At 45.7% G+C, this 27,308-nt stretch overlaps 1 protein-coding gene across 1 annotated transcript; it reads right to left on the reverse strand.

The window, feature by feature from the left end:
* Positions 1-16,715: 16,715 nt before the first annotated feature.
* LOC136991914 (olfactory receptor 4S2-like) lies at positions 16,716-17,639 on the reverse strand (the record flags this gene model as incomplete). Its single annotated transcript, XM_067295409.1, has 1 exon — positions 16,716-17,639. A coding segment is annotated over exon 1 (924 nt), but the record flags the coding sequence as incomplete, so codon positions are not given.
* Between the last annotated feature and the right edge of the window lie 9,669 nt (positions 17,640-27,308).

A 27,308-nucleotide genomic window follows, 5' to 3' on the forward strand; every position in this document is an offset into this window, starting at 1 on the left:
ATAGACATGCTGATTTATATCAGCATATCATCTCAACCAAGGCCCAAGTCAAATTTATCATGGCTCTGAACTCTACTGTGTATTTGTAGCTTATGCCTCACGGATGTCAGGAAAGACATTGTCTCAGCTACTGTCCTTTCCTTTGTTTTGCTGAAATTTCTGGAAATGTGGAATGGCCTGATAGCAACATAGTTAATGTCTCCATCTCCTCTGCACAGAATGCCAGCGATCTCCACAGTGAAAACAGAAATCCTACAGTTAATGAGAATAAATACTGGTAAAGAAATGCCTTGGTGAAAATAGTCCCCTAACTTAAATGTCCTTTTACTGTCGCCTGGAGTCTTGGGCAGCTTAATGAGGGTTAACAGTAGTCACTACAGGAAACAAGAGTATTGGGTAAGAAGGTAAACAAAGTCTTACAGTCTTTGGGAAAGGAAGAGGAGCAACAGATAACAGAAGCCAGAGATCAGGCCAATAGCATCTGGCCTGCTAACCTAGTATGAGTCAGCCTGCCACTTTCTGTACCCAGTGGCACACATGGCAGCAACTTGGCTAGCATCACATTCATGTCCTTTTGTTTCCCTAGCCAAACGGACTACCAGAGGTGACTTAATGCACAAGTCCAAATGAAGAATTGCTGCTACCTCCTGCTGCAAAATAATTCCCCATAAGGGGTGTGCTTAGTGCCAGCAAAGGAGAAAGGTGTTTTCTCCATTTTCTTTCCACTTACCTTGGCACCTGGCTCTGGACACCACTATGGCAGCAGGTCATGCTCAGGGGAGCTGTGATTTGGACAAGGAGGGACTGTGCATGGTGAGATGAATGAGGTTTTGCAGCTGGATAGTGAATACTGGCAAGGGGGTTGTTGATAGAGCCATGGTGAATGTGTGTTGTGAATTTGATGATGGGCAGGATGGGGACAAGGCAGGGTGTGGAGGGAAGTTGTGAAACTTGAAATGGATGCTACATAGCTAGGAGCTGTCTTCATGGAGTTTGTGAAATCAGAAGTGCCTGAGGTGTGGTGAGGGACTGTGCTGAAAGATCGTATGAAGTGGCAGGTAATACTGTGGGTGCTAAGCTGTGTTGAAAGACCTTGTGACATCAGAAGCGGGCATCGTGTTTTGAAGGGTAACACTAGGAGAGGTTGCAAAATTGTGGCTGCTGAGGTGTCATAAGGCTGGCTAGAGAGTTCAAGGAGACCCTACTGTAGAACAGGTAATGTGAAGTAGTAGGGGACAATGTATGGTGACAGCTTGTGTTGGGAGAGGTTTTGAGGTCAGAAGAGGACACTCGGTAGTGATGAGTGTGCTAAGGGAGGTTCTGCAGTGACAGTGGACCCTTGGGGAATGAGAAGTTGTGTTGAGGGAGGTTGTGAAATCAGCAGCAGGCATTAGGGAAGAGGACTGACCATTTCTCAATCTGTGTGACCCTGAGCAGCAGTAGGCCATCTTCTGCAAGGTCTGTGAAACTAGAGCTGCTCATGGATGCAGCTGGGAAGCAAAGCATCAGTGCAAGAGTCAAGCTATAACTTTGGACAGACAGTTCTTGTGTTCTTTATATCGTGAGACTGTCTGAAGAAGGGAGAAGTAGTGAAAAAGCATTACCATAGCATGCCAAACATTGATAAATTCCCATTTTTGATGGTCCCTGGCTCATCTCTCTGGGACAGCAGCACCAACCCGGTCATTTACTTCCTCTTCAGGAGCAACCGTCACCACCGGCTCCATGGCTCTGGGAAAGTCACCTTCCAACAAGCGTTTGCAGAGAAAGCAACGTGCGGAGAAGGAAGCCAAGTGCCCAGAGACACTGCTGCAGAGACTGCTGTATAAATCCCTGCTGGCGAGGAGGTGTGGGAGGGTGGGGCAGCCTGCAGAGGGGACTGAGGGGAGGTGGGCAGCAGTGCTCAGCCCCCAGCGGAGCCAGGGCATCTCCACTGCGGTGGGAGCAGCTCAGCTGGTGACGTGCCCCTTCCGAGCAGGGCTGTGCTGGGGACCAGGGAGCTGGGTGAGAGCGATCCTTGTCTGCACACCCTGCCAGGGCCTCTTCTCATTACGTGGTCCCCCCTTGTGGAAGGGGACATGGTGCACAGAGCATGGCTATGCAGAGCATGCAGAGTGCGGGGAGGAAGAGTGACCCAGGATGTTGGGCATGTCTTTGGGACCCTGAACCTTACAGGGAGTCTCTTCCCTCACTTTGACTTGAGGCCAAGCCTGCAGGACTGCAGTGCATTCTGGCAGCTCCTGGGAGGCCATTCTCAGCAGGGATGAGTTTCATCCTGGCTATTTTGGGCTTGTATAGAAACATCCTTCAGGCCTGAACACCTAGGGGACCGTTCAGCTGGTGCCACGGCTGCTCTGGTCAACACACAGGGGTCCTGGAGTGATGTGTGGTGCTTCTGTGTGTGTAGAGAAGAGCACCAATTCCTCACCTACACCCTGAGCCTCTCCATCGCTGTCCCCAGAGGACATCTCAACTCATCTCTCCCAGCTTTCGCCCAAGATGGCCATCTCCAGATGAGTTAGTTGCCCTAGGCTGCCTGTACAGGCAGTGGAGAGAAAGGTGCTTGTAAGGAGCTTTTCCCTTCCCTATGTGGCTGCAGCACACAGCTCCTGCTGAGCCATCAGCCACCCTCCTGTCCCTGTGCCAAATCTCTCCCCCACCACCCTCTCGCCCCACACTGGGGATGCCTCGCTCCCCTTACGCAGTGCCATGCAAGGCCTCTCACCCTAGTGCTTCTGAGAAAGCTTTCAGCTCCCAGCCACAGCACCTTATCTCACTGTCTTCCCAGTAGCTGCTGTGAGGGTCACCTCTCTTCCTGGCACTGGCACTTGCCTGTTGCTGCAGGGCTGAAAGGGCATTTCTCTGCCTCTCCATCCAGCTCTCCAGACTTTCTATTTGTTTTTTGGTTTTTTTGGCTCCTGCCCTCAATCCTTCCCTCCTTTGTGTCTCCATTACTCTCTTTCTGGGTTGGCTGGTGCGTGGATCGAATTAACACTAAAACAGTTTGTGAGCAAGTGAAGGGCTGGATTTAAAAGGAATGTATCTAAATCTGATTTTTTGAAATTAAGTTGAAAGCAGAGAAAGAAGGGAAAATGTCTGCACCAGAACATTCAAAGAACTAACAGGGGTCAAAACTTTTCTTTTTTGTTCATTTTAATTCTATGGGGTAACAGTATTCCTGAAGCCATTCACAGAATCACAGAATGGTTGAGGTTGGAAGGGACCTCTGGAGATCATCTAGTCCAACCCCCTGCCCAAGCAGGGTCACCTAGAGCAGTTGCCCAAGATCGCGTCCAGGCGGATTTTTGAATATCTCCAGAGAAGCAGACTCCACAGCCTCTCTGGGCAACCTGTTCCAGTGCTCTGTCACCCTCATAGGGAAGAAGTTTTTCCTCATGTTCAGATGGAACTGTCTGTGTTTCAGTTTGTGCCCGTTGCCTCGTGTCATGTCACTGGGCACCACTGAAAAGAGTCTGGCTCCATCCTCTTGACACCCTCCCTTCAGATACTTGTACACGTTAATAAGATCTCCTCTCAGCCTTCTCTTCTCCAAGCTAAACAGGCCCAGCTCTCTCAGCCTTTCCTCATAAGAGAGATGCTCCAGTCCCCTAATCATCTTTGTAGCCCTTCGCTGCACTTGCTCCAGTAGTGCCACATCCCTCTTGTACTGGGGAGCCCAGAACTGGACGCAGTACTCCAGATGTGGCCTCAGCAGGGCTGAGTAGAGGGGGAGAATCACCTCCCTCCACCTGCTGGCAACACTCTTCCTGATGCACCCCAGCATACCATTGGCCTTCTTGGCCACAAGGGCACATTGCTGCCTCATGCTTAACTTGGTGTCCACCAGCACTCCCAGGTCCTTCTCCGCAGAGCTGCTTTCCAGCAGGTCAGCCCCCAACCTGTCCTGGTGCATGGGGTTATTCCTCCCTAGGTGCAGGACCCTGCACTTGCCTTTGTTGAACTTCATGAGGTTCCTCTCCACCCACCTCTCCAGCCTCTCCAGGTCTCTCTGAATGGCAGCACAGCCCTCTGGTGTATCCACCACTCCTCCCAGTTTTGTATCCTCAGCAAACTTGCTGAGGGTGCACTCTGTCCCTTCATCCAGGTCACTGATGAAGAAGTTGAACAAGACTGGACCCAGTCCTGACCCCTGGGGGACACCGCTAGCTACAGGCCTCCAACTGGACTCCGCACCGCTGATCACAACTCTCTGAGCTCTGCCATTCAGCCAGTTCTCAATCCACCTCACTGTCCACTCATCTAACCCACACTTCCTGAGCCTGTCTATGAGGATGCTATGGGAGACAGTGTCGAAAGCCTTCCTCAAGTCAAGGGAGACAACATCCACTGCTCTCCCCTCATCTACCCAGCCAGTCATTCCATCAGAGAAGGCTATCAGATTGGTTAAGCATGATTTCCCCTTGGCGAAGCCATGCTGACTACTCCTGATCACCTTCTTGTCCTCCACATGCTTGGAGATGGCCTCCAGGATGAGCTGCTCCATCACCTCTCCAGGGATGCAGGTGAGGCTGACTGGCCTGTAGTTGCCTGAGTCCTCCTTCTTGCCCTTTTTGAAAACCGGGGTGACACTGGCTTTCTTCCGGTCTTCAGGCACCTCTCCTGTTCTCCATGACCTTTCAAAGAGGATGGAGAGTGGCTTAGCAATACCATCCGCCAGCTCCCTCAGCCCTCGTGGGCGCATCCCATCGGGGCCCATGGATTTGTGGGTGTCGTTTGCTTAAATGATCTCCAACCCGATCCTCCTCCACCAAGGGAAAGTCTTCCTTTCTCTAGACTTTCTCTCTTGCCTCCAGGGTCTGGGGTTCCTGAGGGCTGGTCTGAGCAGTAAAGACCAAAGCAAAGGCGGCATTCAGTAACTCTGCCTTCTCTGCATCCTTCCTCACCAGGGCACCCTCCCCGTTCAGCAAAGGGCCCGCATTTTCCCTAGTCTTCCTCTTGCTACTGATGTCTTTGAAGAAGCCCTTCTTGTTGTCCTTGACATCTCTCGCCAGATTTAATTCCAAACGGGCCTTAGCCTTCCTCGTCGCATCCCTGCATACTCTGACAATGTTCCTGTATTCCTCCCAAGTGGCCTGTCCCCCTTTCCACTTTCTGTAGACTTCCTCCTTCTGGTTGAGTTTTGCCAGGAGCTCCTTGCTCATCCATGCAGGTCTCCTGCCCCCTTTGCTTGACTTCCTACTCATAGGGATGCACTGATCTTGAGCCTGGAGGAAGTGATGTTTGAATATTAACCAGCTCTCTTGAACACCCCTTCCTTCTAGGGCCCTAACCCATGGCATTCCTCCAAGTAGGTCCCTGAAGAGGCCACAGTTTGCTCTCCTCAAGTCCAGGGTTGCGATCCTACTCAGTGCCCTGCTGCCTCCTTGCAGGATCCTCAACTCCACCATCTCATGGTCACTGCAGCCAAGGCTGCCCCCGACCTTCACATCTTCCACCAGTCCTTCTTTGTTTGTTAGTACAAGGTCCAGCAGCACACCTCTCCTTGTTGGCTCCTCCACCACCTGTGTCAAGAAGTTGTCACCAATGCTCTGCAGGAACCTCCGGGACTGTTTGTGCCTAGCTGTGCTGTCTTTCCAGCATATCTCAGGGTAGTTGAAGTCCCCCATGAGAACCAGGGCCTGGGATCGTGAGGCTACTTCCAGCTGTCTGTAGAAGGCCTCATAAGTTTGTAGCTTTTGAAATAAGAGTTTATTTCTGGGAACAATATGGCATAAAATATCTCGCACCTTCATGCAAGGAAGGTAGGCCTATTTCTTCATTTTAGAGATCAAAAAGATCATTTTCAATCTGCAGATAGAATCATAGAATCATTTAGGTTGGGAAGGATTTCTGGAGGTCACCAAGTCCAATCTCCTCCTCAGAGCAGGTTCAGTCAGATCAGATTGCTCCGGCCCAATCCAGCTGAATTTTAAACGTCAGCACAGATGGAGATTGTACAAATTTGCACCTAATCCAGTGTTTGATCACTCACGTTGGGGCAGGAGAGGGAAATTTCCTCCTTCAGTTTCCCAAGTAGTCCATGGAAGAGAGCAACCTGTTGATAGCAAGCTCATTGAAGCCCTTTTCTGAGAATTAACTGGGCTAGTTGCTGTGCTTTAGGGCAGAAAACGTTGGGTAGGTTGGAGATAAACAACAGCCAGCTATGCAAAGATGACTCAGTGTGTAAAGGCAGTCTGGTCTTCTGTGCACCTAAGCAGGGTAAGCATTTTGCCCACTTAAACTGTGTACCTAAACATTATAGGCTGGTTTTAATCCTGCTGTCTGCTTCTTGAAATGGGCAAGTACTTCTGAAGATTTGGTTCAAGCGGGGAATAAACTGGCTTGGTATCTACAGTATCTACTCTTGCCTTTCTGGATGAAACAGGTCAGTAAGAGAATAGTTTTGTACCTATGCAATACCTTGAAGCCTATGCTAGAAACAGACCTCAGCAAGAACTGAAACCTCCATTCAGTCACCCACATGATAAGAACTCCGCTTTGAGAGCGTCAGCCAGGTTACTGCTAACCTCCAAGAGATTAACAATAATTTTTCATGTGAGGTGAAGCTGGTAGAACCTTTACAGGGATGAGCGATTCCCTTTTTGTTCAGGATTCCTTCCCTTTTAGCATGAGATTTTTCCCCCTCTAAATGGAAAGTATTTCATTTGGTGACTCTTCCCAATTTATTCCTGAGCAGAAGATGGCCACTTTTCCTTGACAACAGGGATGCAAGCAAATGGGAAATCCTTTCTCAGCCAAACCTGGAGGATCTTGTGGTATCTGCTCCTCTTTGGGAAGATGCAAAGCTGGGTTTTCCTGCTGCTGTTGCCATTTAGTGCTTGCCAGCATTTCTTTCAAGAGAGGAAACTCTTACTTTCTTCTGCCAGGATGTGGATTTGTTATTTGTATGTTTACAAGTTGCAGTCCCAAAGGTCAGGGTGGTGGAGGTCCATGTAATGAAGGCAGGTCTTAGCAAGTTGGCACAGCTGCAGCCTAACCATTATATTCCTATTTCAGCAAGGCTGAACAGGGGCTGCTTTGCCCTGTTAATGGACTTTGTGTCCCATACTGAGCTGTAACTACACTGCTACCAATGCCCAGGAGAGTTAGCTAGTAGGCAAAAAATGTATTGGTGATTGCAATACAGGAAGAATGATGTCTGAACTAGTGTCAAGACCATGTATCTTCAGGAACAAGCGGGCCATTGCCCTTGGAGTGGGCCATTTGGATGATACTGTACACCCAACCGTGGCCACGAGTGAGAAGAGAAGAGTGCTCCATAGATGTCCTCAAGAAAAGCAGACTTTTTTCCTTAAAAAAGGAGAAAGAGGGCACACGAAAACCATTGTAGTGCCAGACTAGGAGTGGTGTTTCACAGTGCTGCTGCTGCCTTTTGAATAAATTATTTTATCTTTCTGCGCTTTCTTATCTCACCTGAAAAATAGGAACAGTACTCCCTTGTATCACAAGTCATTTCAATGCGTAATTAAAGAAGTCTAGTCAGAAGCTATGATGAAAATGCTCCATACTTCCTTGTGGCTACTGAGACAATCAATTGTGTGTTGCCAGTTTCCCATTACTTCTAGGTGTTGAACCAGTTTCCTGTCGGGAGATAACATGAGTGTGCTAGCAACATGCCTGAGAGGAATCACTGTGTGGCCATTGAGTTTATCCTCTCTGGACTAACAGAAAGCCAAGAGGTGAAGGTAACCCGCTTTTTTTAAGCACATTAATAGGGAATCTTGGAATGATCATGTAGATGAAGGTTGATCCCCCGGCTTCACACACTGTGTACCTTTCCCTCAGTAACTTGGCTTCTGTGGATTTCTGTTACTCCTCAGCTATCTCCCCGAGGTTGCTGGTGAACTCTTCAGCAGTGAGGAGAGCCACTTCAGTCAGTGCCTGTGTGGCACAGCTATTCACTTGTCTCCTCATGGCTAGTGCTGTGTGTCTCCTGCTGGCAGTAAAGGCATATGACTGCATGTGGCTCTCTGTAACCCTCTCCTTTATGCAACTGTCATCTCCTCAAAAGCCTGTACACAGATGGTAATCATCTCCTCTTTCACTGGCTTTGTCCAGGCACTTGCGCAAACTATCTCCACCTTCACATTCTCTTTCTGTGACTTTGGTGTTATCGGTCATTATTTCTGTGACATCCCCCTAGGATCCAGCTTTCATGCTCTGACACCTATAGCAAAGAGATGGTACTTCACATTTTTGGTGTTTTTCGTGGCATCTTCACATCTCTGGCAATTCTCATCTGCTCTATCTACCTCATCTCCACCACCCTGAGGATCCACTCCTCCAAGGGCAGATGCAAAGCCTTCTCCACCTGTGCTTCCCATCTGAGAGCTCTCTTCTTGTTTTATGGCAGCACCGTTTTTATGTGCGGTAGCCCGATATGCAGCTACTCATTGGACTGAGATAAATGGGCCTCTCTGTTCTCTACAGTGGTGACTCCAGTGCTGAATCTTACCAGCTACAGCCTAAGGAATAAGGAGGTGAAGGATGCTCTGAGGAGAGTTTTAGGTCATATTAGAGAAACTTCAGCAGACTTGTTAGAAAGAGAACTTTGTTTGGGGAAAATTTATCAAAACCTTGGTACAAAGAGTAGGACTTCCAAGGAAGATTTGATCAGCTTCCAAGGGTGAGATTCAGAAAGGTACTTAATTGTTAGAAGGGGTTTTAGGTGGACTTTTAACTGGTTGTATCTGCAACTTCTATCTTGAAAGACTGTGTTCCTCTGCTGCTGAAAGCTGGAGGAATCCTGACTCTTAACTTGCAAGTTCCAAGCACAAACAGGACTCCTGCCTGAGGAGTGCGTGGCACAGAATTGCAGTTCTCTGTTCTTTTAGGAACGTTTGCTCATGTAGGAAAACCACCAGTACGTCAAGATGAGAAAAAGCTTTCAAAGATATTCAAGAGGAGAAAAGCAATGTGATTTGAATTTATGGCCACTTCTGCTACGTCTTCAGTATTTGAAAGGAGTAGCCTCTTCCAGTGCAACACACAGAACCTGAAGTTCTGCAAAGGAAATCTTGGAGAAGAGACACCCGTGTTTTTGCCCCCCAAACACTAGGGAAAGTAACTGTCCCTCTCCTGTTAAATCTCCCTCTTCTGCCACTCACTACTACCTCCTTTTTCCCCTTCTGCCTGGAAACATGAAAAAACTACAGAAATGCAAAAAGATTGACTTCTAATTTTGCTACCATTGTGAAGTAACAAGAACTTATTCCTGCTTTTCATCTCCACATATCAGCAATCCACTTGAGGCAACTGAGTGAACTGGCAGTTATTTTAAGGACATTGGACATAATTTGAAAGTTAATCAAGCTGCAGTGTTCTTTCACTTAAAAGAATGACGGAATAAGATGATGACTTGCCAACAACATGTCTGCCATCAATGTGATTTTGAGAATAAACGACCAATCATTTCTGGGAGATGAGAAAGTTGGGAAAGGCTTTGGAATCCTTTTATCAATTCAACTAAGCTAGCTCTAAGGATAGGTGTTCTAGCGCTAAACGATGTTTCATCCCTTCTGGCTGAGTTTACAAATGCTGTCCCTCAGTTGGCAGAAGGAGTTGAAATCTTTATTGAGCTGAAAGTGACAGAATTAATCTCAGACCGGTGAGAGGTTCCTGCCTCTGCATAAGGTTTACAGTCAAAGGGGGATGGAAAGAGGTCTTGCGGCTTCCCTTTGCATTTCACTGCAAGCCTGTTAGGGCTGTTATTTCCCCTGACTTCCTCTCCTTAAAGCTGTGCATAACTGTAGCAAAGATTGTGTCCCTGTGATCATCTATGGCACCCTAAAGAAGGATTTTACAAGTCTCAGGAAAATGTAGCCCTTTGGTCCTGCTAGTTGTCATCTTTCTGTTGCTGCAGAGCCTGAAGCTCAAGGTTTGTCTCTCGTTTCTCATTATTAAGTATCATCAGATATGTGAAGATCACAGTTTTTACACATATCAATGCTGCGCTGTCCTTATCTTGAACAGAGATGTGAGATTTTTAAACCAGATTTCTGAGGTGTTCAAAATTGTCTCTTTCAGTGGACTCCCAGCTCACAGGAAGGAAATAGCTTGGAAAGAAATCACAGGCATCATTTTATTTTCCTGTGTATGTTTACAGGTCTCTGGGAAGAGCAATGTACACTACTACTCTTCCAGAGAAAGACAGGTAGGTTGTCATCAGAGAGCTTCCCTGCACAGCAATGAGTCATGTCTGCACACCTCTCTCTGCGCTGATGTTTAAGATAGTCAAAGCCATCCAGAGCTAAGCATCAGCAGAACCGGCAGCATGTTTCAATCAAGAATCACAATCTCAAACCTAAATATGCTTTCTGACAAATATCATCAAAAAGAACAGATTTTCATAAGCCCTGCATTCACCTATGCCTTAGTCTCCACCTCGAGAAACCCAGACAAAATTAGGGAATTTAAAATGTTAAAGAGCTGCTGTCTCTTCAAATCTACAGTTTGCTTTTCTAAGAAAGCCTTCTGATCCACCATCCAGAATCCTGTTCCTCTTCTTCCCTTCCCCAAATCTCAGTTCCAGGAGGAGATTTGGGAAAATCCCTGCCTTGAATCACTTGTCATGACAGCAATGCTAAAGTAAGTCTATTTGCGGTAGAACAGCATTGCCCAGAGTCAGGAGGTCCTAGGGGCATTTGGGGGTTTCCCTGCTGCAAACAGTTGAGGAAAACTCAATGAATCAAGAACAGTACTGTTAAGAATTTTAGGGAAATTTTCAGTGTTCAGCTAGGAATTAGGTTATATTGTGTGGAGTATGGAGAGATATTGGATCCCCGTATTTCCACTGAGATACCTATCCCTTAGATTTTTTTATAGTGTAAAGCACCAGACGACTGACCAGCCTAGACCTGAGACTTACACAGCTCTAAGGTGTCTAAAGGTAAAAGCCACAATACCACCCCAAAGGCTCGGGTTTGACTGGTGACAATATGCTCACATCCTTTTGACCGACAATTTCCAAAGAAAGGTGAGAGCTACATGAAACTTTGAATTTAGTTTCAGTTCTCTTCTGAACAGCCATGCTAAAAATAGAACAGCATTCCTGAAAAGTCCCTCCTGAACACTTCTCTTTGCCTCCCCATGGTTTCTTGAGCTACAGTCATCTTACAAACACTCACCCTGTTGTTTCATGTCTCACTCCTCTTTGCTTTTCTGCTCCACAGCTTTCTCAAGGCTTTTTTCATGTCTTCATTTTGGAGGGTGTAAATCAAGGGATTGAGCATAGGCGTGATGATGGTGTAAAACACAGAGATTATCTTGTCTGCTGAGAAGATGGTGGAAGGGCGCATACAGATGAAAATGCATGGCCCAAGGAACAGAAGTGCAAGAGTGATATGGGAGGTGCAGGTAGAGAGTGCTTTGAGACACCCTTTGGAAGAGTGTGTCCTCAAAGAGACCAAAATAATGACATAGGACACAACAAGAACAAGCAAAGAGCCCGAGGAAATCAGACCACTATTGGCAACCACGATGCAACCAGCCACGTAGGTGTCAGTGCAGGCCAGCTTCAGCAAAGGTGTACATCACAGAAGCAGTGGTCGATCTCATTGGGCCCACAAAACAATAGCTGAGCGGTCAGCAGGGTCTGCACCAGGGAGTGCACACAGCCTCCCACCCATGAAGCTGCCACCAGCCGGCCACACACATGCTTGTTCATAATGCTTGCGTAATGAAGCGGCTTGCATATAGCAGTGTAACGATCATACGCCATTGCTATGAGGATGAACATCTCTGTGCAGGCAAAGAGATGGACCCCAAAGAGCTGTGCTATGCAGCCCACAAAAGAGATGGTCTTCTTTTCAGCAAGAAGGTCATAAATGAGTTTGGGAACTGTGACAGTAGAGTAACTGATATCTACAAAGGACAAGCAGCTCAGGAAGAAGTACATGGGAGAGCCCAGCTGTTGACTGTTCTGTATAGTGATGATGCTAAGCAGGTTTCCAAGAATAACAGTGGCATAGAAGACTAAGAAGAATGTGAAGCATACTTTTGCTAATGCATCATCTTGTGTGAGTCCCTGGAAGATAAACTCCATCACATTGTTCTTGTTCTTCATATACGTCACATAGACAGGACCTGAAGCACAGAATAAAGCCACCTGTGATGGCATTAGAAACACAGTGCTATCAGTACACATCCATGTCGATCACTGGTATGTTCAATATCAATGTATTCCCTTTTATGCCTTTTGGGGAAAGTTTCCTTTCAAAGTCAATGCTTCTCTCAAGGAGTGACAGTTGATATCTAACTCAGAATGCATTACTGAAGTGTGTATTAGCGAGTTCCATTTATTTGTTTGAGGGAGTTGGTGGAAATATCCTCCAGATTCATATTTCTGATCTTTGCCCCTTTTAAAAAGGAAGACTAGCTGCTAGGCTCCCTAAACATCCACTTTTGAAGTGTTGATTTGGAAATGAAGAAGTGACTGAGAAGGATAGTGCATGTTTTGATTTGAGTCTCAACACGTTAGTCATCGCCTAAGGAATTCTGCTCAAGCAGTGAACGTACCTTCTTTTTCAACCCTCTGAAGGAATTCAACAGAACTAGTCCTTCCTATTGCTCTCTGACTCTGGTAGAATGTCCATGCATTTTTGTGCAACCATCAGTATTCACCTCATGACACAAGGCAGCTAGCTAATTAACACCACTTCAACTATCAGCGTAGATCCTTCTGGGGGACGTAAAGTGGACACCTACCTCATGTCTGTTTAGCAGAGATGTGCCTTTAGGCACAAACTGTCTCTAAGGCACCCTAAGTGAAATCAGACCATGTTCAAGGGATGCCAGGAAACCTGAAGCAGGAGAGTCATTGTCCTATATGTGCTGTACTGGGCTACATCTTGTGTCGATTGGTTCCAGTTATTGCTCATGAGTTTCTGGGTTGAGACCTCAGTCTCCAAAAGAGCAGGCTTGTATTTCCTCAGACCACCTTTCCTACAGTACGTGGGTGAATACTGGAGATAATCTGCATTAACGATGTGTCAGTAAGGTTTTTGTACACCTCAGCCAAGTTCTGGACTAGGCATGGAAACCCCCATAAACACACCTGTGATGCCCCTGGGGTAAGAAATACACCGCTGCTGAATCTCCTTTACTCACCAACACCCTTGTATTCACCTTTGCTGCACTCTAGTGCAGTACGCAAGTATCACTAGTGTTCAGTTTCTACACTGAAAAGATAGACGGCAAGAGCTGCATAACAGTGTCTACAATACTGGCAAGTCCTTTGGGCTCTTAATCCTGTTCCACAATCACAGGTCAACCAGTTCTTTCTCACGAGATCTCTGCCTCTTCCACCCTCCAACTTCAGAAGCAGAGGAAATATTCTTTTGTGTCTCCATCCCTATCTCCATGCCACTCCGTGGGCAGAGGGAAAGCAGTATGGGGAAGCCCAAAGCGTGTGTGTTAAGAGCATTGTTGCCACAATGTGTACAGCTAGAGGGGACAAGTTAAGACTGAGTACATAGGCAGTGCTGCAGCTACCTGTGGACTCCTTGACTCTGTAACACCAGAATCTTCCTTTTGACAGATATTTCTGGAAATGGCATATAACTGAAAAAATAAGCAAAGACGACACCAATTAAAAGAAAGGGTAAAAAAAAAATTGAGTTCTTTCTACTTCATAAAATGCACCTCACAAAAGTCACTCGACAGCGATGCCTCTTTTCAAAGGCAGGATTTCATAGTCATGCTTGAACAAAACAAAGAAGCAAAATCAGAAAACTTACACAGTTTGTATTTGCTAGTCTCCAACAGTTTGCCTGCTATTCTCCTCTGATGACCCCTCGGACCACTTTAGGCAGGTTCATCAAAACCTCTCAGCTCCAAGCTGCTTCTTATGTGTCACGAGAGCAGTCCACATCTCTGCCAGGGCTGGAAACTACAGGGGATGAAACGGACAGCCTGAATGTCTAGCTCCATTTCTCATTCTGCAAAAACAACTTCCAAGAGCATCTGCAAGAACAACTCTCTCTCTCTCTCTCTCTCCAGATGGGGAAGTTGTGGCAGAAATATTTCAAGTAAATTGCACAGCAGAAGCACAAGCTTACCAGAAGCAATGAGATTGCAGAGGCATGTGAAGTTTTCTTTGTCAGAAAGAATCAGTGGACGGGGAGCTAAAATATATGTTTTGGACAGCTATTAGAGTAATCTCTACAGGGTGACTCTGGAGCGTGATCACCTAGACCATGTCACATTGTGGGGGGGTTTGCTTGCTATCTTGCTTGCTTTCCAGAGCTGTCTAGATAAATGGACTTCATTTAGTACTAGCTATGTGCTTCTTTTGGAAACATTTCTATTTAAAATCAATGTCATGGCTGACCATTTGCAAGAGTTTGTGTTCACATTGCCCTTGCAATCAAACATTTTTTGAGTAAAGATGACTCTTACATGTGTCAGATATTTTTTCCCTTCGAAGACAATATTTCACATATGCTTTCTTCTTTCTTATTAACTTGCTCTTACCATTGCATGTTTGCAGCAGAAATAAATATCAGAACTGTGCTATATGACTGTTGGCACTTAGACATCTGGTCTGTACACGTTTGAAACAAGAAGTAAACGAGGAAATCATTTCAAGACTTTAAAAATGTTTGTGGTCAGGCCTCACTACTTGCCAGGTATTTTTACTCAGACAATGCAAAATACAGAAGCAGCTGGTTAGTCCTCATATTAAGTCATTATAAGGATCTGGGCCAATGTGTAGAGGAATCAAATGTTGTTGTTGTTGTTGATGCCTTCCATAAACTATGGTCCCACTGTTGCCTGCTAGCATGCAGCAGCCGGAAGAGAAATCAGAAAAATCATGGTGTTATTCCCCAAAACATTAAAAAAAACCCAAACTAACAGTTTTAAAATTATAAGCCTTAGCTTGAACTGACCATGTGCCCTAACCCCTCAGCAGTTTCAGTATGAAGGGGGTCAGTGGGCCCCATCTGTCTTTCTACCTGCCCCACCCCGGGTGAGACAGACCAACCTCTGAAGGCGCCTGTCTCTCTCTGTTGACAATGGTGCTGAGCTAGACAACTGTCCTTCATTGCATGAAGAATTTAGACTGCTACAAATAGATGGGGCTGGTGCCACCTTTAGTTGTGTCCACAGAGTGTGACTGCTGGGTGAGGGACATGCTGGCCCAGGCCTGAGGGACACTATCCCTCTAAGCCTTGAGAATCAGGATTTATCCCAGTTCCGTCCTGCTGGCTGCCATCCACATAACCCACCACGGTGAGGAGAAGACACTGAGACGTCCGCAGTGTACTGGTGCATGCCTGTGAAACGGGAACCCACTCTGCCACCCCCTGCATAGAGCAGAGGACATTCGGGGAACCAGAGCATTTGCGACATTGTCCCACGGTTTGGTCTGTAGATGTGCCGCTCTCCTGTGCAGGGAACACCTTCTTATCTTGAATCACACTTAAGCCATGTTACGGTGCAACACAAGTGCAAGCAAGTGTTTATAGGGAACGTGAAGTGAAGGAAGAAAAAAGAAAGTGCTTTAGTTACTTTCAGAGTGCATTACACAGATGTCTTTCTCCCTCATACAGCTGATTTGCTCTTTTCCTCCTGGCAAGGTAGGAGTCAGGGTCCCGTGGCTCCTCGTGGCTCCTTCGTCCTTGTGGAGAACCTTAGCTGCTAGAACTAACCTCCCTGTGGCAGCTGTGACTGGCTCTGAGATGATTTAATCTTCCATCTTCACATTTCTTCTCTTCCCTCCTGCAGGAGTAGCTGCTCCAGCTATTCCCTTGGAATACATGTTTCTTCCTTTGCCTGGGCCTGTAGATGTGCCCTGTTGTGCTAGGAGTTATCCTGCGTACAGGAATTATTCCCAAACAACTCTTTTTTTTTCACTGACACATAAAATTGTGCCCCCCAATGCTTTCTTTGGTGGCGACAATTTCCTACGGTGAGCAATTTATCTTTCACTTGGATCTTTGATTCTCTATTAGTCTAAACATTAAAATGCAAAAGCTGAGGCAGAGATGAAGGGCAGAGGGGATGGCTAGGAAGGAGGGCATTAGTGACAGGTGAACTACTGCAGAAAGGCAGAGAGTTGCTGCACTGGAATGGGAAGGGGAGAAGCTTCTCCTCATATCACCTGCATCAGCAAATGACCCAGCCAGCATCTAATATCAGCAGTTTAATTGCTAACCCATGGATTCAGCATATGACAATGCAGTACTCCTAAGAAGGCATTTACTCCAAAGTAAAGGGGAAGGAAGCCTTTGGTACAATTGCTTCCAGCAGCAGGTGACCAACAGCCTTGCAGACACCTTGGGCCATTGTTTCCTATCTGAGTAGATTACAGAGTAGATGGAGTTTGTCTGACGGAAAGTTTACACCTGGGAGAGCTCGGACTAATGGGATGCTCTGCCTGGAACACATTTTAATATTTTTGATAGCATTCATTTATTTATTTGCTGGTGTCTCAGCAGTGCTTGGAAGCCCCAGTCCTGGGCCTGTGCCATTCAAAAAGAGAACATAAAGGGAAGCCCTGCTAGTCACAGAGTTTACAATGCCATTCCAATCAAAACATGAACTTTCAGTGTCTTCCTAATTACTGCAATAGCTAAAACCAAGCTTTTCTTCAAAAGGGAGTTTTCAGTCAATTTTCCAAAATGGAATTATAGTGAGAGAGACTTGATTTTCTCAGCTCCTGAGAAAATGTTACCACAGTTCTACACCTCACCCTTTTCACGCCAAACTTTTCTATTCCACAGTTTTCTCATGGCACTTTTTACCTCCTCATTTCTCAGCGTGTAGATGAGTGGGTTCAGCATGGACGTGATGACAGTGTAAAACACAGCTACGCTCTTGTCCTCCGAGAGATTGCTGGATGGGCGTACGTAGGTGAATATGCATGGCCCAAAGAAGAGAATCACCACAGTAATGTGGGACCCACAGGTGGAGAGGGCTTTGTTCCTCCCTTCGGACGTTCGCCTTTTCAAGGATAACAAAATGATAATGTAGGACGTGACCAGGATGACGAAAGAGACCAAAGTAATCATTCCGCTACTGGCAACGACAATGATGCCCACAACATAGGTGTCTGTACAGGCCAGTTGTAGTAGGGGATTGACTTCACAGAAGTAGTGGTCAATTTTGTTGGGGCCGCAAAAAGGGAGGCTAACGGTTATGAGGGTCTGCACCAGGGAGTGCACAAAGCCCCCCACCCATGAACCCATCACCATCCAGCCACACACACGCCTGGTCATGAGGGTGGTGTAGTGCAGGGGTCTGCATATGGCAAAGTAGCGATCATAGGCCATCATCGTGAGGATGAAGATCTCAGCGCCGCCGAAGAAATGTAACCCGAATAGCTGTGCCATGCAGCCCACAAAGGAAATGGTTTTCTTTTCAACAAGGAAGTCAGCAATCATTTTGGGAGCTGTGACAGAAGAGAGGCAAAGATCTGCAATGGACAGGTGGCAGAGAAAGAAATACATGGGGGAGTTCAGACGTTGACTGCTAACTACAGTGACAACGATGAGCAGATTTCCTGCCACAACAACAATATAGAAGAACAAAAACACCACAAAACACATTTTCTGCACCCCTTGGTTCTTTGAAAGGCCCAGAAGAATGAATTCCTTCACATTGCTTACATTCTCCATGTTGATCAGTCGGGTGGCAATATGCAATATACAGCTTATACACCTGGGAAAATAAAGACAGACACATGATTCATCAGCATTTTTTCATTATTAATAATGAATTCTATATCAGAAGTGGATACAAACCAAGAAAGATATAGCATTAGTATTAAGCTTATGAAGTGTTTAGTTTCTGTCATGTATTTTTTTTTAACGGCTATTTAATTCTCCAAAGTACAAAACTTCTACCATGGCTTTGGTGGCACAGAGATAGGTGCACTCTGTGATATTTTCCTTAATCCTGGTCCTCCAGGATTTTGAAGGACTGGCTCCACGGCTGATAGACTTCCATGGACTAAGGACAAGGCCAGAGTGTTCACCTTGGGCACTACAAGGCAGATAATGCAGCATGTTTGCCCTCAGGGGAGACAAAGTCCCTCACAGCAATCTTTGTAAAATGGGTGTCTTTTAGAATACCTGGAAATATTGCTCAGAATGATGATTTGCTTTATAAGTACACATGATCTTTGAATTCTTGTTTAGAAGGGAAATGTACCCACATGCAGAGAAAAGAACTCTCTTGTGTTTATACATTTGGAAACGTAAATATGAAATGTCACAGGCTGAAAAATGAGTTCTGGGAAGGTTATCTATCATGGAGGGGAAAAAAATTGCACATATGACTTAGTGTAGTATTTCACATTGTTCTAACTCTCAGCATTGTTTCTATCAGAGGAAGGAAGAATGAAAGACTCTTGTGAGATCTTCTGTCCCAGCACTGTACTGATTTTACCTAGTATGATTTTTGATACACTCTGCGTGATGCTTTCAAGGGTTAACTTAGCTTAATGAAGCTAATCTAACTAAACTCCTTCAACAGCCAGTATAAGTCTGATTCATAGGCTGATTCAGAATGACTAAATTAGGGTCCTTTGCAGAACCCTTTTTTCCTCCATTCACTATGAGGAGCTTAAGCAAATTAGCACCACCAGGTTAGAATGACCTTTGGAGAATAATCCCTTTTGGTCCCTGAAAGCAGCTCAGAGCTTTTTGTAATGCCATCCACCTTTTTCAGGTTATGGCTGAGCTCCTTGTCCCTAGGCATTTCTACATCCATACAGTTTCTCATTCGAGACAAGGTCACATTCCAGCATAAACATGGGACTTCTTTGGTTCACCCTGTATTCCAGCTACAACCCATCGAGCATTACGTGTCACTAATAAATGAGTAGCCTACATCTTTAGAAAGAGTGTAACATCTCTAGCTTGCCATTATGCACCCAGACCACCAGAGTTCCTTTGGCAAAGAAGTCTGGGAACCACCAGTTGAAACTCTTCACAGAGAGTTTAAGGTCAGCCAAAAGCAGGCACTCTTTTAATAAAAATATCCACTGTGTGGGCTTCCTTCTAGGATCAAAACATTCCCCGTCAGCTGGTGTTAAAATGCACCATTTTAAGTCCTGCAGAATTACATCACAACCAGGTCTTCTCATTTGTGTTGGTGATCTGTGAGCAAATCTGCGGAATGATTCTGTTAAGCCAAGTTATCTACCAACTACTTCAATCTGCAGCATAATCAGAAATTCTCGTGCAGGCACAAAGTGATGAAGCATCCACAGGAAACACTGAAACTGAGAAAAGCCAAGATTATTTTCAAACCCACAAAGTGAAGCCGAGAGAGGAAGTGGGCAAAGTTAGGGACTTTTCCTATGCTTACAGTTGTACTTACACTAGATGAAAGTTTTTCAAGCAGAACGGTAAAATTTACATGGATGGTTCCCCTTCAGATATTTCTACAAGGAAAAGGATCAGTAAGAACAACGTGAGGTCAGTTTCTCCCTCGTCTTACCAGGTCATGATCCGTTCTACCCCTCTTCCTTCTACTGAGCAACGACGTAGACTTCTCAACAGAATAAATGACAGGGATGAAATGAGCACACCTTTATGGCTGTGCAGTACCCAGTCCAAAAGAAATAGCTGGGCTCCATCCAAGCCAGAGCATGGCTGGAAGCATACCACAGCAATCGCAGGGCCATATTTAGGCAGTCAGAAAGGAGTGACCAAGAGAGAAATGGTCAGGGGAAACTATATGCCTGAATACCAGCAGATGGCAAACTCCTGAGCTAAAAACACGGTGTGCATCTACAAAAGGACCGATTCACAATTCAGACAGCTTGACTATGTATCTTGCTTGATAAGGTCCTTTCCATCACCACCAAACTGCATTTAACAAACTACCCATCTCTCTGATCTCATCTCATCGACTTAAGTCATGTAGGCACCTGTACCTAAGCTAGGCAGATTACACCTGACCAGTCTACTTGTAGATGTGATGAATCATGAGCTGCAGGTACCCGTTTCTTACTGTTGACTCCAAGAGGATTACTAGAATGACTAATTCAGTAGAGGATTGCCACCAGTTATGGCTTATCTCTTCAAGTGCCTTTGCAGGGGTAGACCTGAGCTATATGACATAATGCAATCAGCTGCAAAATAAAATGAATCTCGTGTGTACTCTTAACATCTCAAAAAGGGTGAGAAATTGCACCATCTCCTTACTGCATGCATTCTTCCCTAAAATCTCAGGTGGTTATGGGAAACAAAAGAATAATATTGAAGCAATCTAATCTGCGGCTGTAGAACTAGCTCTGTGTATGATTCTAGCCAAAGATAACTAGAGACAGTTGATAACTTCAGTGGAAGTTCCTTTCTGTATTTTCACATTTGTTCAAGAAGAAAGGAAAAGGAAGAGGAAAGCAAAGCAAAGCAAACAAAGCGAAGCAAAGCGAGAAGCCAGAGAAGCTGCAAAACTTACCTCGCCTGTGTTTAGAGATCTAATATTTTGTGTAAGGGCTGTACAACTTTATCTCCTCAACTTCTGTCTTCCCTGGTATGAATGTGTTAGAGCACAGCACCTTTAAAGAACATAGAATGGCTTCTGGAAAGCTTCCAAAACTTGCTTAGGAGGTGGCTGTTAGTGTATAATCCAACCCCATCTAATTTATTACTTGCTTTCATGTGTCACAAGTGTATCTTGATGTTTCCTGCCTGTGTGAGAAGTGGTTTAATAGGCTGTGTGGATGATGTGACCTGGGTGTGCTGAATGATGTGTTCATACCCCAGCAGCTGCACAAAGGGCTGAGAAGAAAACCGTTTAAGTACCAACCTTTAACCCTCTCGCAGGAAATCTTCCACCTGAAGGGCTCTTGGGGCTGCAGGAGGGAGGGGTGGAGGCTTAGTGAAGGGAAGGCGTGAAAGAAAGGGGCAAAGGAGGAAAATGAGTTCTGTCTCAACTGAAAAGTTTAAGTAAATATATTTTAAAGAAACAGTTGTCAGTCAATGCTTTTATAATGATATCACAAAGGCATTTCAGGGTTTCTCCATAAGAAATAACAGTCAAAGGAGTAGCTGAGTATTCAGCTGGACAAGCATATGCATGGAACTATCCAGTTAACGCTTCTCAGAGTTCTTCCTTACTCCAAGCTGATGGTTGTATGGATTTCCCATGTGTAAAGGGCCATTAGGTCCACTGCTCTGGCTTCCTAGCATTGTGAATGCTAAAACAGTCCATTTGTAATCTAGATATTTTCTCTCCTTTTTTAACTTCTGTGTATTCCAAAAAACATGTAAAAGAGAAATCCTCATTAAAGAAAAAAAGAAAGAAACCTCAAGCTGTAGGAAGAGTCACCATCCTCCAGGGATGGTAAAGAATTCCTATCGCAGGAGTCTTTTAAGGACAGGTTGGGCTCATTTCTCTCAGGAGTGGTTACGATTAAGTTTTGATAGGGACAGAAGATGTCCTGGGTGACCTCTTGATGACCCTCCAAGTCCTATCTCACCAGAAATTTCATCACTGGAAATCCAGTGAATAAAGCCTCTTTGCAAGATTTTGCATGTTCTAACAGAGGTCAGTGAATTACCAAGTCAGTCAAAAAATCCTTCATTTACGAATTGGGAAACTGAGGGAGGAAGTCACCTATTTAATGCCAATGGAAGTCAGCGAATTTAACCCTGACTTAGTCACTCTAGGCTCTTCTGCGGAAAAAAATGAATGTCTCTGGAGGCAGATGCATCTGATCTACCTCAGAACTGATTTTAGGATGCGATTAGGTGTGAAATAGACGTCTAGCTTTTAAACAAAATAACTTAGGGCGGACAACTCTCAACTGTCATGATGGGCCCCATCTTTCTTAACCTGAGCAGTTGCAGTCAAAGGTGAACCTATGAAATGAAACAAACGAAGCAAATAGACATGCTGATTTATATCAGCATATCATCTCAACCAAGGCCCAAGTCAAATTTATCATGGCTCTGAACTCTACTGTGTATTTGTAGCTTATGCCTCACGGATGTCAGGAAAGACATTGTCTCAGCTACTGTCCTTTCCTTTGTTTTGCTGAAATTTCTGGAAATGTGGAATGGCCTGATAGCAACATAGTTAATGTCTCCATCTCCTCTGCACAGAATGCCAGCGATCTCCACAGTGAAAACAGAAATCCTACAGTTAATGAGAATAAATACTGGTAAAGAAATGCCTTGGTGAAAATAGTCCCCTAACTTAAATGTCCTTTTACTGCTGCCTGGAGCCTTGGGCAGCTTAATGAGGGTTAACAGTAGTCACTACAGGAAACAAGAGTATTGGGTAAGAAGGTAAACAAAGTCTTACAGTCTTTGGGAAAGGAAGAGGAGCAACAGATGACAGAAGCCAGAGATCAGGCCAATAGCATCTGGCCTGCTAACCTAGTATGAGTCAGCCTGCCACTTTCTGCACCCAGTGGCACACATGGCAGCAACTTGGCTAGCATCACATTCATGTCCTTTTGTTTCCCTAGCCAAATGGACTACCAGAGGTGACTTAATGCACAAGTCCAAATGAAGAATTGCTGCTACCTCCTGCTGCAAAATAATTCCCCATAAGGGGTGTGCTTAGTGCCAGCAAAGGAGAAAGGTGTTTTCTCCATTTTCTTTCCACTTACCTCGGCACCTGGCTCTGGACACCACTATGGCAGCAGGTCATGCTCAGGGGAGCTGTGATTTGGACAAGGAGGGACTGTGCATGGTGAGATGAATGAGGTTTTGCAGCTGGATAGTGAATACTGGCAAGGGGGTTGTTGATAGAGCCATGGTGAATGTGTGTTGTGAATTTGATGATGGGCAGGATGGGGACAAGGCAGGGTGTGGAGGGAAGTTGTGAAACTTGAAATGGATGCTACATAGCTAGGAGCTGTCTTCATGGAGTTTGTGAAATCAGAAGTGCCTGAGGTGTGGTGAGGGACTGTGCTGAAAGATCGTATGAAGTGGCAGGTAATACTGTGGGTGCTAAGCTGTGTTGAAAGACCTTGTGACATCAGAAGCGGGCATCGTGTTTTGAAGGGTAACACTAGGAGAGGTTGCAAAAATTGTGGCTGCTGAGGTGTCATAAGGCTGGCTAGAGAGTTCAAGGAGACCCTACTGTAGAACAGGTAATGTGAAGTAGTAGGGGACAATGTATGGTGACAGCTTGTGTTGGGAGAGGTTTTGAGGTCAGAAGAGGACACTCGGTAGTGATGAGTGTGCTAAGGGAGGTTCTGCAGTGACAGTGGACCCTTGGGGAATGAGAAGTTGTGTTGAGGGAGGTTGTGAAATCAGCAGCAGGCATTAGGGAAGAGGACTGACCATTTCTCAATCTGTGTGACCCTGAGCAGCAGTAGGCCATCTTCTGCAAGGTCTGTGAAACTAGAGCTGCTCATGGATGCAGCTGGGAAGCAAAGCATCAGTGCAAGAGTCAAGCTATAACTTTGGACAGACAGTTCTTGTGTTCTTTATATCGTGAGACTGTCTGAAGAAGGGAGAAGTAGTGAAAAAGCATTACCATAGCATGCCAAACATTGATAAATTCCCATTTTTGATGGTCCCTGGCTCATCTCTCTGGGACAGCAGCACCAACCCGGTCATTTACTTCCTCTTCAGGAGCAACCGTCACCACCGGCTCCATGGCTCTGGGAAAGTCACCTTCCAACAAGCGTTTGCAGAGAAAGCAACGTGCGGAGAAGGAAGCCAAGTGCCCAGAGACACTGCTGCAGAGACTGCTGTATAAATCCCTGCTGGCGAGGAGGTGTGGGAGGGTGGGGCAGCCTGCAGAGGGGACTGAGGGGAGGTGGGCAGCAGTGCTCAGCCCCCAGCGGAGCCAGGGCATCTCCACTGCGGTGGGAGCAGCTCAGCTGGTGACGTGCCCCTTCCGAGCAGGGCTGTGCTGGGGACCAGGGAGCTGGGTGAGAGCGATCCTTGTCTGCACACCCTGCCAGGGCCTCTTCTCATTACGTGGTCCCCCCTTGTGGAAGGGGACATGGTGCACAGAGCATGGCTATGCAGAGCATGCAGAGCGCGGGGAGGAAGAGTGACCCAGGATGCTGGGCATGTCTTTGGGACCCTGAACCTTACAGGGAGTCTCTTCCCTCACTTTGACTTGAGGCCAAGCCTGCAGGACTGCAGTGCATTCTGGCAGCTCCTGGGAGGCCATTCTCAGCAGGGATGAGTTTCATCCTGGCTATTTTGGGCTTGTATAGAAACATCCTTCAGGCCTGAACACCTAGGGGACCGTTCAGCTGGTGCCACGGCTGCTCTGGTCAACACACAGGGGTCCTGGAGTGATGCGTGGTGCTTCTGTGTGTGTAGAGAAGAGCACCAATTCCTCACCTACACCCTGAGCCTCTCCATCGCTGTCCCCAGAGGACATCTCAACTCATCTCTCCCAGCTTTCGCCCAAGATGGCCATCTCCAGATGAGTTAGTTGCCCTAGGCTGCCTGTACAGGCAGTGGAGAGAAAGGTGCTTGTAAGGAGCTTTTCCCTTCCCTATGTGGCTGCAGCACACAGCTCCTGCTGAGCCATCAGCCACCCTCCTGTCCCTGTGCCAAATCTCTCCCCCACCACCCTCTCGCCCCACACTGGGGATGCCTCGCTCCCCTTACGCAGTGCCATGCAAGGCCTCTCACCCTAGTGCTTCTGAGAAAGCTTTCAGCTCCCAGCCACAGCACCTTATCTCACTGTCTTCCCAGTAGCTGCTGGGAGGGTCACCTCTCTTCCAGGCACTGGCACTTGCCTGTTGCTGCAGGGCTGAAAGGGCATTTCTCTGCCTCTCCATCCAGCTCTCCAGACTTTCTATTTTTTTTTTTTTATTTTTGGCTCCTGCCCTCAATCCTTCCCTCCTTTGTGTCTCCATTACTCTCTTTCTGGGTTGGCTGGTGCGTGGATCGAATTAACACTAAAACAGTTTGTGAGCAAGTGAAGGGCTGGATTTAAAAGGAATGGATCTAAATCTGATTTTTTGAAATTAAGTTGAGGGCAGAGAAAGAAGGGAAAATGTCTGCACCAGAACATTCAAAGAACTAACAGGGGTCAAAACTTTTCTTTTTTGTTTGTTTTAATTCTACGGGGTAACAGTATGCCTGAAGCCATTTCATGTCAGTTAACAAGGTTTGGAGAAGCCCTTTAATGGTTGATTACAATATTGCTTTAGCAGAGATTTCACTAGAAACCATGAGACCTCTCTGCTGTCCTCCTTCGTTGGTTTCATTTCATAAGTTCACCTTTGACTGCAGCTGCTCAGGTTAAGAAAGATGGGGCCCATCGTGACAGTGAGATTTGTCCGCCCTAAGTTATTTTGTTTAAAAGCTAGATGTCTATTTCACACCTAATCGCATCCTAAAATCAGTTCTGAGGTAGATCAGATGCATCTGCCTCCAGAGACATTCATTTTTTTCCGCAGAAGAGCCTAGAGCGACTAAGTCAGGGTTAAATTTGCTGACTTCCACTGGCATTAAATAGGTGACTTCCTCCCTCAGTTTCCCAATTTGTAAATGAAGGATTTTTTTGACTGACTTTGTAATTCACTGACCTCTGTTAGAACATGCAAATTCTTGCAAAGAGGCTTTATTCACTCGATTTCCAGTGATGAAATTTCTGGTGAGATAGGACTTGGAGGGTCATCAAGAGGTCACCCAGGACATCTTCTGTCCCTATAAAAGCTTAATTTTACCACTCCTGAGAGAAATGAGCCCAACCTGTCCTTAAAAGACTCCTGAGACAGGAATTCTTTACCATCCCTGGAGGATGGTGACTCTTCCTACAGCTTGAAGTTTCTTTCTGTTTTTCTTTAATGAAGGTATCTCTTTGACATGTTTTTTGGAATACACAGAAGTTAAAAAAGGAGAGAAAATATCTAGATTACAAATGGACAGTTTTAGCATTCACAGTGCTAGGAAGCCAGAGCAGTGGACCTAATGGCCCTTTACACAGGGGAAATCCATACAACTATCAGCTTGGAGTAAGGAAGAACTCCGAGAAGTGTTAACTGCATAGGTCCATGCATATGCTTGTCCAGCTGAATACTCAGCTACTCCTTTGACTGTTATTTCTTATGGAGAAACCCTGAAATGCCTTTGTGATATCATTATAAAAGCATTGACTGACAACTGTTTCTTTAAAATATATTTACTTAAACTTTTCAGTCAAGACAGAACTCATTCTCCTCCTTTGCCCCTTTCTTTCACGCCTTCCCTTCACGAAGCCTCCACCCCTCCCTTCTCCAGCCCCAAGAGCCCTTCAGGTGGAAGATTTCCTGCGAGAGGGTTAAAGGTTGGTACTTAAACGGTTTTCTTCTCAGCCCTTTTTGCAGCTGCTGGGATATGAAAGCATCATTCAGCACACCCAGGTCGCATCATCCACACAGCCTATTAAACCACTTCTCACACAGGCAGGAAACATCAAGATACACTTGTGACACATGAAAGCAAGTAATAAATTAGATGGGGTTGGATTATACACTAACAGCCACCTCCTAAGCAAGTTTTGGAAGCTTTCCAGAAGCCATTCTATGTTCTTTAAAGGTGCTGTGCTCTAACACATTCATACCAGGGAAGACAGAAGTTGAGGAGATAAAGTTGTACAGCCCTTACACAAAATATTAGATCTCTAAACACAGGCGAGGTAAGTTTTGCAGCTTCTCTGCCTTCTCGCTTTGCTTCGCTTTGCTTTGCTTTGCTTTGCTTTCCTCTTCCCTTTCCTTTCTTCTTGAACAAATGTGAAAATACAGAAAAGAACTTCCACTGAAGTTATCAACTGTCTCTAGTTATCTTTGGCTAGAATCATACACAGAGCTAGTTCTACAGCGGCAGATTAGATTGCTTCGATATTATTCTTTTGTTTCCCATAACCACCTGAGATTTTAGGGAAGAATGCATGCAGTAAGGAGATGGTGCAATTTCTCACCCTTTTTGAGATGTTAAGAGTACACATGAGATTCATTTTATTTTGCAGCTGATTGCATTATGTCATATAGCTCAGGTCTACCCCTGCAAAGGCACTTGAAGAGATAAGCCATAACTGGTGGCAGTCCTCTACTGTATTAGTCATTCTAGTAATCCTCTTGGAGTCAACAGTAAGAAACGGGTACCGGCAGCACATGATTCATCACATCTACAAGTAGACTGGTCAGGTGTAATATGCCTAGCTTAGGTACAGGTGCCTACATGACTTAAGTCGATGAGATGAGATCACACAGATGGGTAGTTTGTTAAATGCAGTTTGGTGGTGATGGAAAGGACCTTATCAAGCAAGATACATAGTCAAGCTGTCTGAATTGTGAATCGGTCCTTTTGTAGATGCACACCTTGTTTTTAGCTCAGGAATTTGCCATCTGCTGGTATTCAGGC

The sequence above is a fragment of the Apteryx mantelli genome, chromosome 4, assembly GCF_036417845.1.
Source record: "Apteryx mantelli isolate bAptMan1 chromosome 4, bAptMan1.hap1, whole genome shotgun sequence".
NCBI classification, from domain to species: domain Eukaryota; kingdom Metazoa; phylum Chordata; class Aves; order Apterygiformes; family Apterygidae; genus Apteryx; species Apteryx mantelli.